The 15,837-nt window shown below is 40.8% G+C and overlaps 1 protein-coding gene across 1 annotated transcript in view; it reads right to left on the reverse strand.

Annotated features, from left to right (window-relative positions):
- NKAIN3 (sodium/potassium transporting ATPase interacting 3) overlaps positions 1-15,837 on the reverse strand; it is a 658,614-nt gene that overhangs the window by 31,036 nt on the left and 611,741 nt on the right. Inside the window, exon 5 of the mRNA XM_012813285.1 lies at positions 13,027-13,087. Coding sequence (XP_012668739.1) covers positions 13,027-13,087 — 61 coding nt within the window. The remainder of the gene's footprint in view (positions 1-13,026; positions 13,088-15,837) is intronic.

Here is a 15,837-nt window from a genome sequence, read left to right on the forward strand (position 1 = left end):
AAAAAAAAAAAAAGAGCTAACAAGTATAAAACCAATTAAAAAGAGACCCTTAAAAGGAATGACGTCTTCTCTCTTTGCAAATCTAATGTTGTCAAGTCCATGTTGTGGGCTGCTAGCTTAATTACATTAGAAAGATATGGAATGAGATTTCCACTAGTTCCAATAACTATAAAAAAAAGAAACTCTTTAGGTTGGGCGTGGTGGCTCACGCCTGTAATCCTAGCACTCTGGGAGGCTGAGACTGGTGGATTGCCTGAGCTCACGGGTCCAGACTAGCCTGAGCAAGAGTGAGACCCTATCTCTAAAAAATAGCCAGGCATTGTGGTGGGCGCCTGTAGTTCCAGCTACTTGGGAGGCTGAGGCAAGAGAATTGCTTGAGCTCCGAAGTTGGTGGTTGCTGGGAGCTGTGATGCCACAGCATTCTACCGAGGGCAACAAAATGACACTCTGTTTTTTGAAAAAGAAGCTCTTTAAGTTCATTAATGGAAGGTTATACCATTAAAGCAAGTATAAAGGGATTATACTTAATCCCACTGGAATTTAAGTTCTGCTTCCCAGATGAAAATGTGTGAATATGTGGCAACTTCAAGTTATTTGAGATGTTTATTTGTTGGAGAAGTATATTTCCAACACAAAAAATTGACTATAGAGAGAACAAAGAAAGTCCAATTCATTTCTGTGAATAATATTCTATAAAGTATAGATCAGAATTTTACCATCATTGGAATAATTTATACTTACTTGATATATAAAGTCTTTGTAATTCTTAATATAATCAGATTGATTATGTTAGATCTGATAGATTCACCTTATAAAAGCAATTCAAGATTTTTAATCGTATAATTAATTTTATACCTGTGATTCTGGGTTGAACAACATAGGTAAATATTATTAAGTTTGTATAATGTTTTAAAAATTTAAGATACAATTTATATATAGCTTATTTTATTAGATTTGTTACCTTGGCTACAGTAGTTTAAAAACCAGTGAATGTTTATGTTTATTAGGATAAATATTTGAAGGACTTCAAAAGAATAATAATTACAATGAATTTATGAATGCAGGTTTTTTTTTTTTTTTTTTTTTTTTTGAGACAGAGTCTTACTCTTGTCATCCGGGCTTAAGTGCCATGATGTCAGCCTAGCTCACCGCAACCTCAGACTCCTGGGTTCAAGCAATCCTCCTGCCTCAGCCTCCAGAATAGGTGGGTCTATAATTGTGAGCCACAACACCTGGCTCATTTTTCTATTTTTAGTGAGACAGGGTCTGACTCTTGCTTGGGCTGGTCTCAAACTCTTGAGCTCAAGCAGTCCTCCTGCCTTGGCCTCCCAGAATGCTAGGATTACGAGGATGAAACACTATGTCTAGTCATGAGTGAAGGTTTAATGTTTAATGAACATTAAATTGTAAATGGAACAGCTAATTTACAGGAATATAGACTATTTAACTTAAATAGATTAAATAGTAATTGAAAATTCAATGGAATATTACTCAACCTTAAAAAAGAATAAAATTCTGATACATGCTACAATATGGATGAAATTTGAAAACGTTATTATAAGTGAAATAAACCACATACAAAAGAGCAAATATCGTGTAATTCTGTTCATATGAGGTACCTAGAATAGATAAATTCATAGAGATAGAAAGTAGAATAGAGATTTCTAGAGGTTGGGGACAGGAGAGGATGAGGATTTATTATTTAATAGGTATAGATATTCTGTTTAGGATAATGAAAAAGCTCTGGAAATGGATAGTAGTGATGCTTAGATAATGTTGTGAATATACTTAATGCCACTGAATTGTACATTTAAAAATGTTAAAATTACATTGTGTATATTTTATCACAATAAAAAGAAACACTCCCTCTAAAAGTGATTATTAAAACTCCAAATTTATAAATAGAATACTAAACTTTCTCTCCAGCATTTACAGCTTAAGAAAAAAGAAAATTTTAAAAAAGTCAATTTAAGAAATTGCATAAATTGTGTAAAACACAGAGTAGATGTAAAGAGAGTTTTCCGTGCCCAGTGGCCCCTCACAGGCATCAGAAATGCACAGAGACAAGTCCCAGAGCAGCTCTGGTCTTCTGTTCCCGGCAGCTCTCCCAGGAGGAAAACTCATTATGATACCCGGGCCTTGTCTTTAGGACCAGTAAGTAAGAGGCTTGGTTTTCCTTAAGGACAAAAGAAACAGAATTAACTTACTTTTCCAAATAAACTTGTAGGTGAGCGAATAGAAAATGAGGCAGAAAGCAAAGGAAAAGAAAAGAAAACTTAAGTCCATGCTGTGCACTTTTTCTCACAACATAGGAAAAAAGAGTATGCTTTTCACACAGCCTTCCTGCTCAACCCAGGACTTAAAATAAAGTCCACAGTCCAGTCTGCCCTGAATTCACTGCTTTTTTGAGATTCTGAAGGTCAGGGAAGCCCAGATCACCTCCGTGACCCCCAGGTGCATTTGGCAGGACGCTGCTTTTGAAGTGAAAGCCTTTGTTCGGCTGGAAGCCTCTGCTAGGAAGTGATGCCCTGTGACCTTGGTTTGCAACGTGCATTCTGCTGGGGATGCTCTGCTGGCCTTTGCCTCAGGGCTCCTTTTCATCCTTCAGGACTTAGCTTAGATGTCATCTCCTCAAAGAAACCTTCTCTGGGGCACTCTGGAGGTACTTCTCTGTGTTTGCTGAATGCCTGAAATGTCTGATTCCCCTTGAGTGACAGGGAAAACACTTGCCTATTTCTACTCAGAGGTCCCCCCAAACCCCCCAAGCTCCCCACCCTCCTACCCCTAACCCCCACCCCTGCTAGGAGCACTTCCCTCACAGACCCCCTCCTCTGCGGTACTCCTCAGGGCCCTGTGCACCACCCTATTCTCAAGTTACAGGGTCAACTTTCCTCTAGACAATAAGTCAGCGACCCAGGTGCTTTGAAACTGTGACTCTATCATTTTCTATTTCTTTTTCTTTAGTTTTTGAAGAGATGGGGTTTTGCTCTTGCTCAGGCTGCTCTTGAACTCCTGACCTCAAGCAGTTGTCCCTCCTTAGCCTCTTAGAGTGCTAGGATTACAGGTGTCCAGTGTGACGCCCCGCGCCCAGCCCGGGCTCTACCATTTTAAACATGTGGCTTCCGAAGCTTCCATGCTGGTCTGCATGCAACAGGAAGGAAGTTAAAGAACAAGAAGAATCATATGTAGAAGTTATTTTAGAGGCCAGGCCTAGAATCCATGGTCTAGATTTCAATCTCACGGGACACCTGCTTGTGTGGAGGCTGAGACGTACAGAACAGCTGTGTTCCCGGGAGGGGAACAAACAAATGGGTGTACTGAATACCCAGCCAGTCTCTGATACAAGCCTGGGCATAGAGACCACCAATTGTCTGAGGGTGATAGTACAGGAATAAGGGCTGGGAAACATTGCAAGTTTTGCAGCTGATGGAACTGTGGCAAAGAACGATGTCCTTGGAATACACTGTTAACTTTCTTTTTGGTTATATTATATATTTTTTAAAATCATAACTGAGTACATTAATGCATTTGTGGGGCATAATGTGCTGATTTGATGTACAAGGTAGAATGCTTACCTCAAACTGGTTAACAGGACCCTCGCCTTACTTATTGGTTGTGGTCAGACATTTATACTCCACTCTTAATAGTTTTGAAATGCACCATGGCATTGTGCAAACATTCCTCTGGACTTTCTCTTCTTAAAGTCACAGAGGAAATGAGGAAAAATGTGGATAAAATGGAAAGGCTACGTAGGTATAACTAGGCACAATTTAGAATTAATTTACTTTGTTCCTCATGCCTTTACCAAATCACCCCTGCTTTTTTCATGTTGGCATTCAAGTCACGTGAATACTCCCTAAGACCCGGTTTAGGTTCCAGTTTCAAATGTTGCTCCCCAAAGAACACAAAAGTACTATGTTTTCTTGGTCATTAAAGTACTTAGGATAAAGAACATGAGGGTGAGTGCTCCAAATATACCTTTGATTGCCAGAAACTTGCATGACATTTCCTCAAAGGAATTATAAAATCAGATCTCCATGAACTGTTAAATATTTGGTTCACAACTAAAGCTTTTGAAAACTAAAAGGTCCTGGCAATTTGGAGATTTAGAAAGCTATTTTGAATGCAATTGGCTGTGAAAATAAGAGCAGCATTACAACTTGAAGATGATGTTTTAAAGTGTTAATTCATGGATTAGTGCTGAAAAAAGGCCCATTGTCAGTACCAGCTCTGTCCAGGAGATCATGCGGATGGCCCCAGAAAGTGGAGTTTTCAGGATCGGTGTTAAGTTTCTCTCATCTGAAGTTAAAATCTGCTTTTTAATTTCCTCTAGGAATCCCCTTAAATATTTGTCTTTTGATTAGGATTGAAACATTAGGACTATTCTCTTCTAGTTATTTTAAATGTATAATAGATTATAATAAACGATAGTCATCCTACCGATCTGTCATATACTAGGTCTCAAGAAATAATCGTTAGTTGGTAAAAGCTTGCTGTTCAAGAGAAGGGACCGCCTAGAAGTCCAGAGGAGAGAATGTTCTGGGAGGGTGCAGTCAACAGTGACAGAAGCCGTCAATTCCAATGAACCTTGATAAGATCTCAGGGAACTGGACAATTAGGAGTCCCTGCTGGCCTCTGAGACAGCATTTCTGGTGATGACATAGGACAGAGGCCTGACAGCAGCAGATGACAGTGAGTGGGGGTGAGGACGTGCGCACTGTCACTCTGGGCCACTTTGCAGAGAAGTTTGGATGGGGGAAGGAGGATGGGAGACGGAAAGTGAAAAACGTGTCTGCGCAGAGGCAAGGGCGGTTGCACTTTTTTTTCTGTTTATGTGACTTTGCTGACAAGCTAAAGGAATGACTCACTGAGAGGAAGACACTGGCTGTGTAGGGGAAGAGAGAGAAGGAAAGAGAGAGAATTAAGGGAGCATTGTGCCTACAGCGCGGAAGGGATGACACAGACCCCACAAGAGCCACAGGACAGAATGAAGGCCGCCTTCTCCTGTCAGGAAGGTGCTGGTCACGGGGGGGGGGCTGACCACAGGCACCCCCACTAGGAGAGAGAGCAACTGGGGACGGGAGGGAGTCCAGGCCCACTGGCTCCTTCTCCTTATGGCAAGTTTGAGTGATGGAGTCTAATGCTAAGGGTGCAGGGCAGAAGAGAAGGCCTCCGTCGCTCATCCTGAAAGCCAAAATAGAGACTCCAAAATGAGGCGAGGGTTCTCTAAGACACTTTCAGCTCAAAGAATTCATTTTTATGGGACCTCTGTGCACCCACAGTGGGGCTGGCAGCACCAGCTTAGAGGTAGGAGGGAGGTCAGATTAGGAAAGTAAATTTAAATATAAAATGGAAACAGGGGGGCCTGGCAGAGTGCTGTCAGCTACTCTCCTTGGGCTCCTAAATTTTTCCACTAATAACCGGGGTAAAACCTTAGCGCAGGATCCTCATAAAATCCTCATAGCCCCCTTTTTCCTTCTCACTGTGCATTCAGGGTACCATGGGGGGCGGTGATTTGTTTTTATTGACTCCTCTGCTCTCTCATTATCACTTCTGGATCTGAAATCCCTCACCTTCCATTCTGTACCATCTGGACAGCAGACTCCTCCTTCTTGCTTCTTGGTCTGAGGACGCGCTGCACAGAGAGAACCTGAGAGCTCCCACCTGCCTGAAGCGGAGCAGAGAGGTGTGATTCCCCCTCTGCAGGGGGCAGGCATTCCTGCACAGGGCTTGTTTTAGGGGGGAGATTGATGCATCACATTCCGGCACTGTGACTCTGGAACACAGAGGTCAGGATTTTGGAAATAGATCCCCAGGGTGACCACTTTCAAATCAGTGAAGGAGAACATGTGACATGTCTGATTACACCTTGAAACACCCCCACCCTCGGCATCACTGGCAGAACTGCAGCATTACAGCCGCAGAGTGCCTTTGGGATCTCCGGAAAGGTGAAGTGATTTGTCGATGGTTACAGAGCTTGATATTGGCAGAGTTAGCACCACTTTCACTGAAATAATTCCCAATGTCCAGTTTCAACTGGAAACATAGAAAATCAAAATGCCTCTGAGGCATAGGAGTGGTCTGCTTGCTAGTGTCAACTATCTGTCAAAACAGGTCGTGACCTCTCCCTGAAAATTTCCAGATAATTTAAATACACAGCATAAAGCCAGGCCCTTTCTCTGTAAATGTTCCAAATATTACAAGTGAACAGTGTAAAGCCACACCTTTTCTCTGGAAAATAGAAAAGGTAAGTACACAAACCATTTGTACCTTACTGTGCACTGTACAAAAAATTTTTTTTCAGATTTTTCCTTATGGAACAGGAAAGCAGAGGGAAAGATTAAATTTTCTTAAGGAGTGCAGAAAGAGATATGAGAGATAGTGCAAATATATGGGGCACTTGCCATACTGTGTATTGTGTGCAACAAATATTCACTAATTTCCTGTGATGTTCTGTCTAGGGAGCCGGGTGAGATTCTAGGGAAGGCAGAGCTAATTCCACCCTCTGAATGAGGGCTGCACTTAATTAACAGGTAAGTTGAGCGCAGGTTCAGAGACACGCTCAGGTTCTACCGAGGCACAGAGAGGAGGGTGTTTACCAGAGGAATGGTAAAGAACAGGTAGGAGTTATTAGCGACTTGACAGGAGATGCCGTGGTGCCAATGCTTCTGTCCCCCTCCCCCAAATTTACATGTTAAAACCTAATCCCCAGCCTGATGGTGTGAGGAGGTAAGGCCTTTGGGAGGTGATTCGGTCATGAGGGTGGAGCCTCCGTGAGTGAGATTAGTGGGCCCAGATCACTGCCTGTTCCCTTCACCATTTGAGAACTCAGTGAGAAGAACACAATCATCTATGGACCAAGCCGGGGGCCCTCCCCAGACACCAAGCCTGCCCATACCTTGATCTTAAACTTCCCTGCACAGAACTGAGCAAAGTGACTTTCTGTTGTGTCTAGTCCACCCAGTCTTGGTATTCTAGTACAGCAGTGCCAAGGACTTGAGACAGGAAATGAAGATGTCTCATTGATGACTGGATGTGAGAAGTTAGGGAAGCGTCCAGCTTTTCGGTTTGTTTGAAGAGGACTCATAGATAGAGACTAGCAAAGGAAGAATTTTCTCCCCCATCTCTGCCAGTGGAAGTCATCCTACTGAGTCCATTTGTTCATATGTTGATTCACTTAATATCCATTCACTGAAAACTATAGGGTGATATCAGGAAATGGGATGGCTCTGGAAAATACCATCACTTTAAATAATTAGACTTGTGTTTCCAAGGAAAAAGTACAACGGGCAATGAAGTCATGTAATGCTATGTCATCGGTACGCTAGCCTGAGGAGGGTGGGAGGAAAGGGGTCAAATTTGGGGAGAGACAGTGAAAGTGAAATTTGAAGAGTGTGTGTACATTAGTGAGTTGACAGAGGGAGGTGGTCTTTCCCCAAGGCTTGGCTGTGAGAGCACTCACTGGATTCAGGAAAACACTAGAATTTAAGGCTGGAGACAATCCCTAGGAGGGCTGAATTATAGGAGTCTTGGTCAGTGAGGTAGGCGCAGCGTGGCTCCACCTCACAGAGTTGAGCGTAGGTTCTGAGACGTGCTCAGGTTCTACTGAGGCACAGAGGGAGCTGACCAGAGGAATGTCAGTGCTGACTTTGCAGCTGGGTTGAGTAAAAGGGCTTCTCTCTCTTGCCCATGTGGAGAGTCTCCCACATAATTCACTAGTTTGGGCATCTGAGTGCTTAAATTATTCTTCTTCAGAAAGACTTTCTTGATAACCTATCCAAGGACTAAAAACCTGTCTTCCAACCATAGCACTGGACCTAGGATTCTAACCCTGGGCTGCCTGACCTTCCCCGGTGTGGGGTAACCGAGGTCACCACCATGCTGGTCTCCACTCTCTAATCATAACTGTCCCAGGCCATATTTGGCAGATGAATTCACTCCCACTTGCTTCATTCTGGGAGTGCTTCCACCTTCCATATGCCTGTTTTCTCCAGATGTCACATCCAGGAGTTCACAAATTAAGCTGTTGTTCTGATGTGGTACAGTGCAGGTTTAATCCCACACCCTATAACTTGACTTTTACAATTATTAACAATCCATCAAATTATTTTACATGAATGCAGGACCTCTATCTAGCTCATATGAATATTTGCAAGTGCACATCTTCACTAAATACTATACACAAGGCAGAATTATTATTATTATTATTATTGAGACAGAGCCTCAAGCTGTCATCCTGGTTAGAGTGCTGTGGCATCACAGTTCACAGCAATCTCCAACTCTTGGGATTAATCGATTCTTTTGCCTCAGCCTCCCAAGTAGCTGAGACTACAGGCATCCACCACAACGCCCGGTTATGTTTTGGTTGTAGTTGTCATTGTTGTTTGGCAGGCCTGGGCTGGATTTGAACCCACCAGCTCTGGCATATGTGACTGGTTCCTTAGCCACTTGAGCTACAGGCACTGAGCCAAGGCAGAATTATTTTGACAAGATTCACAATGTTGGGGTTTTGTAAAAATGAGTTGTCGGGTCCAAAAAAATTATTTACCGGTATAAACTCAGCAAACACCTCTTTGTTGCCTGCTATATGAAGGCATTTTACTATACCATAGGGTACAGCCAGGAAATGAAACAAAGATCCTGCCCTCATGGATCTTCCATTCTAGTAGGAAGATGGGGAAGTCTATTAATCATTGCGTAGCTTTTTGGCAGAGCCATTTTGGCAAATTAGGGAACATGTTTCAGGCTCTATATCAGAGCTCTGGTGAAGTTCATGGAGAAATCAGGTTTTAGGATAGTTACATGCAACCAATCAGATAGTTACCAAAAGAACGGAACTGGCGGATTCTAATGGCTTCTCGGGAAAACATGGTGTGACCTTTGAACCATTGACTGTGACTTCAGGGTCACCCTTACCAAGCCTTGGGCATTTCTCCATCTTCGAATCACAGCCTTCTCCTCTCCTCCCACCCTCAAATGTCTGCCTTGCCAGGGGTGCAAACACGGCACTCTTTTCCATACCGAGTGTCATCCAGGCCTCTGCAGTTCCCCTCCCAGGTCCCTGACCTTGTGGTCAGTTTTCTTCTCTGAGGCTTCTGGACACATCGTAAGTCAAGAAAGGAAATTTGGAAATTAACATTCAAAGTAGTCAAATTCTCTCTCATTAGCTTCTCTAGTAAGTTCTTAGGAGGAGACAGTACTTAAAAAATTTCAGCTCACATTATTCCTATGGTAATTTGACCTTATCCTCTCAGAAGGCATACATGGGCAGAAGGGCAAATACATGGCCACTAGCCAGCTGGGAGCCTCTAGGACGGTAGAGATATGGAATGTTTTTCCACTATTCACGCCTCCTTCCCATGAAAAATTCCACAAAAGCAAGGGCCTTGATCTTAAACTTCCCTGCACAGAACTGAGTATTGCAGACTAACACAAGTGTAATACTAGCAAGGGCCAAATGGCTGAATCAAATGTATTTTGGGCTGTTCAGTGTAAGACATTGAACCTGCATCTGAAGGGTTCATTTCCTTCTCAAATACTATTAGGGTTTTGGATATGCTTTTTTCTCCCACCCTTCAACATGTACAACTCAGACGAGCATTTGTAAGCCTAAACAAATGCCCCAGTTGTTATTTCAATCTAATATCAGAAGGAGTAGTGGTAGCAACAGATCTTCTGAAAAAACCTGGCAGTATCTATACAAGTCCAACACTATTTTTCAACAAATTTTGCCTTGCCTCCACACTTCCTAAATTAAAAATATTCTTTTTCGTAAGTCTGACAGGGTGGTAACAAACTCACAGGTTCATTTCAGCAGAGGATTCGCAAATAAGACATTGACAGATTTTTATGATTATAGATTCTAAAGATCCTAGTTTCTGGGGTATCAGGATGGCCAAATGGTCTCAGGTACCAACTCAAGCTCAGCTTCCTCACACTAAAGAGTCTGGTCTCACAAGTTTTGTTAGAGATTGATAGATGTATTTTTAAAAAAGAAACAAAACACGGCAAGAAGAGATACAAGTAGGCCTTTTCATTAGAACACATGATGGAAAGCCTGGGGCCCATCTGGTACTATGTCATTGGTGAGCTTTTTATTTCATTGTCTTTGACCCGAAATCATAATTTTTATAAGAAATAGTAAAAGAGGCCAAGAGGTAACTAAGAAGATGGGTGGTTGGAAATAAACATTTCCTCAAGCATTTATTACCCTTTGGAAACGTCCATCTGAAATGTCAGTCCAGCAGATCCACTTCAAGAAGGCTGACAAGAGAAGTGGTGGCTGTTATTAATTTTTAAGGCTGTCCGACAGCTTTCAGTCCGAGAGCAAAACTTCGCTTTGCATTTTGAATAATGCAGAGATTTCCATTAGTTCAATAGGGATCAAAATTATAAATGATATATTGTTTGCCAGAAAACTAACATATTTGTAATTACCCTTTGGCATAAGCATTCCAGAAGTATACTTAGGCAAACTGGAAAGCTACTATTGTTCCCTTATTTTTCATGTTTAATTTTTGGAAAAATAATTCAAATGACAAGTCTCCTCTACTGTGGGTGGGCAAAGTCATAGGTAAGGGCAAGTCATTATTGCACTTAAACCTAAGTGTTGGCACAAATTGTACCTATCTATGAGATCACTGCAATTGGTTTCAGATATTACTTGTTACTTGTATGGGCTTTCTGAAGACCCTGGGATGATTTAATTCGATCTGCACTTTTGATTCCTACTTCTTTCAATAAAAAAGTAAAATTGCTCTTAGTTGAGAACTATCAGACTAAAAGGTTGTGATTACTTGATTTTGGGTCACATATACTTTCTTTTGAGCACCCACAGCTCATTCTGACTCTAAGTATTATTTGCAGTGATGGCAACAAGCTATTATATCCAGATGTGTCTTGGTAACTTAATGTATGGCCCTAATAATGATTAGAATTAAGCCATTAATAGAATAGGCTGCTAGCAGCTGCTTCAATCCCAGTTTGATGGTTATTAAAATAGCTGACTCAGAGATTTCTATAGACAAACTTAAGCTAATTAAAGACATCAAAGTCAATGGAATTACAATATCTTCCAGTTGCAATGCAATCTATGTACGCTGACATTATTACTCTCAAAGAAGACTGTTCGAATATTAAAAACGTTTACCTAGTTTCAATGAGCCTTTTATTTTGCACGTCATTTTGCGTTTCCCAGTTTGATTTGAAGTCCTAGGTCTTCAGGAAAAGTCTTCTATGTATTTATTCTACTAGATAAAAGGAGACTATTGATTTCTCTGCCTTTCCTCCCATAGTAAGGTAGGGCTGAGCATTGGCATCTTTAGAGAGTCTCCAGTTCAGTAAGGAGGAAAAGAAAGAAGACCCTTTTTTAATGATACCTGTTCAAAAGCGTTTTATAAAGATTCAGCTGCAATGTATTGGTATACTTTTTTGAAGTATTTATTTAGCTCTAATACCAATAACTTCCTTTAGGTCTCAATTTAAGTTAAATTGTTCATGCTAACCAATTCTATTTAGCTGTGTAGCCTGTCTTAGCTATGAGTTGGACACATGCCGCTCTGCTGACTTTTTTTTTTTTGAGACAGAGTCTCACTATGTCACCCTTGGTAGAGTGCTGTGGCGTCACAGCTCACAGCAACCTCAAACTCTTGGGCTTAAGCCATTCTCTTGCTTCAGCCTCCCAAGTAGCTGGGACTATAGGTGCCCACCACAAACCTGGCTATCATTTTTTTTGTTATAATTGTCACTGTTGTTTAGCAGGCCTGGGCTGGGTTCAAACCTGCCAGCCCTGATATATGTGGCCGACACCCTAGCTGCTGAGCTACAGGCACTGAGCCCTGACATTTTGTACATTAATGTCATTAGATTGTGACACTATCACTAAGATTCCTGAAAATAGAGTTTTTGAAGTTAACCTCAAGGTGAAAAGTGTCATTACAACTGCAGTTTTGAAGTGTCAGAAACTTTTTGGCTTACCTAGCTTTAAAAAAAAAAATCTCCCAGTAATCATAAAATACATGATGCAATCCATTTGTGTGTTTTCACTGCCTTGATAGGTTTGATCTCAGGTTCTAATATTTTTTCCATCTGGTCAAATAAATTGAGAAGAGATTCTATTTTCAACTGAATTCCAGTTGGTCTGCCATGCAGTGCATCTGTTTGGTACGAAGCATTCATCAGCCCACTTTGAAGTTATGCTTTAGAATTCAGTTGAATGGGTGGCTACTTCATCTCATTTGTTAAAGTCCATTTTACAACTTAATCCATAATGCAATGATATAGCCGAATCCTTGGTTTCCTTAGGTGTGGTTTGTTTATCTGGAATCATTCATTTTATAAAAATAAATTAAAATTTTCTTATTATGCGAGCCCATCACAGAGTTAAGCCCAAGAGTATATCCATTAGCAGGTGTTCATGAAATGCCACTTTTTGGCCTGTGTTGTTAAATCGCTATCACACACCTCAGGTCAAAGTATGTCTTTTATTTGGGAGTTCCCTAACATGAGTTAGTGTCTAAGCATCCTGTTTCTTTGTTAGCATCTCTTACGTATTTTTTATATCCCACGCCCCACCTTGAAGGCTGTAATTTTCAGTTGTCTCATAGCATCCTTTTTAGTTTATAGACGTACAGATTTGGCTCTTGTGTATTGTTGTATTGACGTTGTTACTGTTAGTCAGATTTCAGAATTCTGCCACCAGCATACTTACAACTGCCGATAGATAAAACAGTCCCTGATTATCTGCCCAGCATAACATTTTGGTTTCTGATGAAAGGTTGCAAAGATATGATATGACAGCCATCTGCAGGTGTCTGAGCCTCTCACAACTTCGATCGAGAGTTTTAATATTTATTGTCCCCTTATCTGTGTGCAGTTCGGTCTGTCAACTTTCGATTCTAACTTTACTATGCTGACTTAAATCATTTTAGATTCCACATATGAAAGATTTCATAGTCCTGCAATGATTAGTTTTAGAAGCTGTATATCATCTGAAATGAACTCACAGGTAGATGTAAGAGTACTTACAGGTATCTTCTTCTTCCATGGAAATACTGATCACATAACAGGCATACACAAAACCAACCAGCTGCAGGGGGAAAAAAGGGACTTTAAGAATCTTGCCAAAATTCCAGAAAGAGCCAATATAATCAAGTCAATGAAGAATACATAGCAGTAACTTCTAAACATTTGTAATAGAAAAAATGTCTATATATTTTCACTTACATTTTGATTTGGAACATACAGTTAGTATATTTTAAAATCTGCACTGAGAATGCATATTTTTAAGTTTTGATTATTTTTGACTATTGAGCAATTTGTACTAGTACTCATAATTACTATAATTATTTTAATGTTTAATAGCTATAAGAGGAATCAAAGCTTTCCAAATCCAGCTCATTCAATAAAACAGCTATACAGAAGAAAGAAATGGCCCATAAACCCATTGCTAATAACTTTCCCATGTTTTTTCTTACAGCTGTGATACATTCTATCTGTCCTCAAGTTAATACTCTTCAGAAGCTTAGTTATCAGTGACCCCACAAGTTTGCACCATTTAAACACACCTCAATGTACGTAAGAAATGTTCTATCACTGGAAGTTGTTTTCAAATTATAAATAATAGTATGAGGAACATTAATAAATACATTCTGCATTTTTGATGCTCTCATTGCCAGAGGTAGAAGTAGCACTAAATATTTTTAGGATTTATTTTACACATTGTTGAATTGGTTGTCAAAAGTTTTATCACCTCTTATCCTACCACAGAAGTGACTGGCGATGCTTGTGTTGCCACACCCTTGGTGGCACAGGATTATTCCCCTTAAACACATACGCCGAGAAAGTAAACAAATGGCATCTCTTCATTTATTTATTTTTGCAATAGTTCCACTTCATCTGAGACATTCTTTGATTTTATTAGCTACTTATACTTTATATTTTGTGAATTATCTGCAGAAGTTCTTTGACCATTTATTAACTTGATGTTTTCATGAATTTATTTGAGGTCTTATGGGGTAAAACCTTTACTATATTTGTTGCAGTTTTTCCCCCTCATGCCAGCTTGTGGTAGTGGTGGCTCCATAAGGTTGGGACATTTTCTTGCTAAACCGTATATTTATTAGAAGTCATCTGTCACCAAACAACTTCCTAGTTCCTGGTGGGCTCCCCTTGAGGGGTGCAGGAGTGTTTATGTGTGTACCTGCAAACATAAATATGTGTAAAGAAGGACTCTCTTGTATTAATTTTCTGTTGCTGTGTAAGGAATTGCCATGATTAGTGGCTTAAAACAATTCAAATTTATGATCTTTCAGGTCTGAAGTCAGATTTCTGCAAATGGGCCTTACTGGGCTAAAATCAAGGTGTTAGGAGGGGCCATCCTTCTAGAAGATCTGGCAAAATCTGTTTTCTTGCCTTTTGTAGCTTCTAGAAAATGCCTGCATTCCTTGGCTCATGGCTCCTTCCTCCACCTTTAAGTCCAACAACATCAGGCTGATTCCTTCTCAGGCTGCTGTTGTCTCCTGGTCCTCCTCCTTCTGCCTGCCTGGTCTGCTTTTAAGGAGACTGGAATCTACCTGGACATTCTAGGGTAATCTCCAATTTTAAGGATGCATGATTATCACCCTTAATTCCATCTGCAACCTTAATTCATTCCCCTTTGCCTTACATAGTGATTGACTCACAGGTTCCAGGGACCAGGATGTGGAAGTCTTTTGGGGTCATTATTCTGCCCACCACATATGTGAACTTATGCTGTCAGCAGGCTACCGGCACAACTTAGGTCCCAGGTGAAATGGAGAAATTATATTGAGGAAATTACTTAAATTTTAAGGTATGGAGCATGATTATAACATCCTAATTTTTAAAAATTGACTTGAAAAGAAGCTTAGTGAAGTCACATTTCATTCCATCTCTTCCTCTCAAAAAGCACATCTTTTAGTACTGGGGAGAAAACAGCTACCCTCAATTTGCTTTCTGTACATCCAGTCTGTGTCTTTACACTTAAACTAAACATGTATCTTAAAAGCAGGAACATAATTATTTTAAGCATAATTATTTTAAACCATTATTTCAAATGGTTTTCTTAACAATTGCAAACTGGGGGTGGGGGATATTATTTCACTGTGATTAGATTATTGCTGTTTTTATTTTACATTGTACCTGGTAGAGAGCTTATACCAAGAGTAGGATATATGACAACTCTGCCATTTAAAAAATCATACATATGTCCAAAATTCATTTTAGATTCAGTCCATGGATTCTTTTAAGAAATCATTCTAAGGCTGGGTGTGGTACTCACACCTGTAATCCTAGCACTCTGGGAGGCCAAAGCAGGTAGATTGCTTGAGCTCAGGCGTTTGAGACCAGCCTGAGTAAGGGTGAGACCCCATCTCTAAAAAATAGCCAGCCACTGTTGTAGGCTTCTGTAGTCCCAGGAACTCAGGAGGCTAAGGCAAGCGGATCACTTGAGCCAAGAGTTTGAGGTTGCTGTGAGCTATGACAGCACAGCACTCTACTGAGGGTGACAAAATGAGATTGTCTCCAAAAAAAAAAAAATAAACCTCTAGAACAGGCGACACCCATAGCTCAGTGGGTAGGGCTCCAGCCATATACACCCAGCTGGAGGCTAAGGCAAGCGGATCACTTGAGCCAAGAGTTTGAGGTTGCTGTGAGCTATGACAGCACAGCACTCTACCAAGGGTGACAAAATGAGATTGTCTCCCAAAAAAAAAAAAAGAACACTTCCTGTAAGGATGAGGACCAGAGGATGGAGCATTTAGCAGAGGAGCTAAGTATGATGGCTGTCATTTGACACTGCAGTTCTGTTCCTAGTGCTGG

The sequence above is a fragment of the Otolemur garnettii genome, unplaced genomic scaffold (assembly GCF_000181295.1).
Source record: "Otolemur garnettii isolate 467f Iridium unplaced genomic scaffold, OtoGar3 scaffold00255, whole genome shotgun sequence".
Taxonomy (NCBI): Eukaryota; Metazoa; Chordata; class Mammalia; order Primates; family Galagidae; genus Otolemur; species Otolemur garnettii.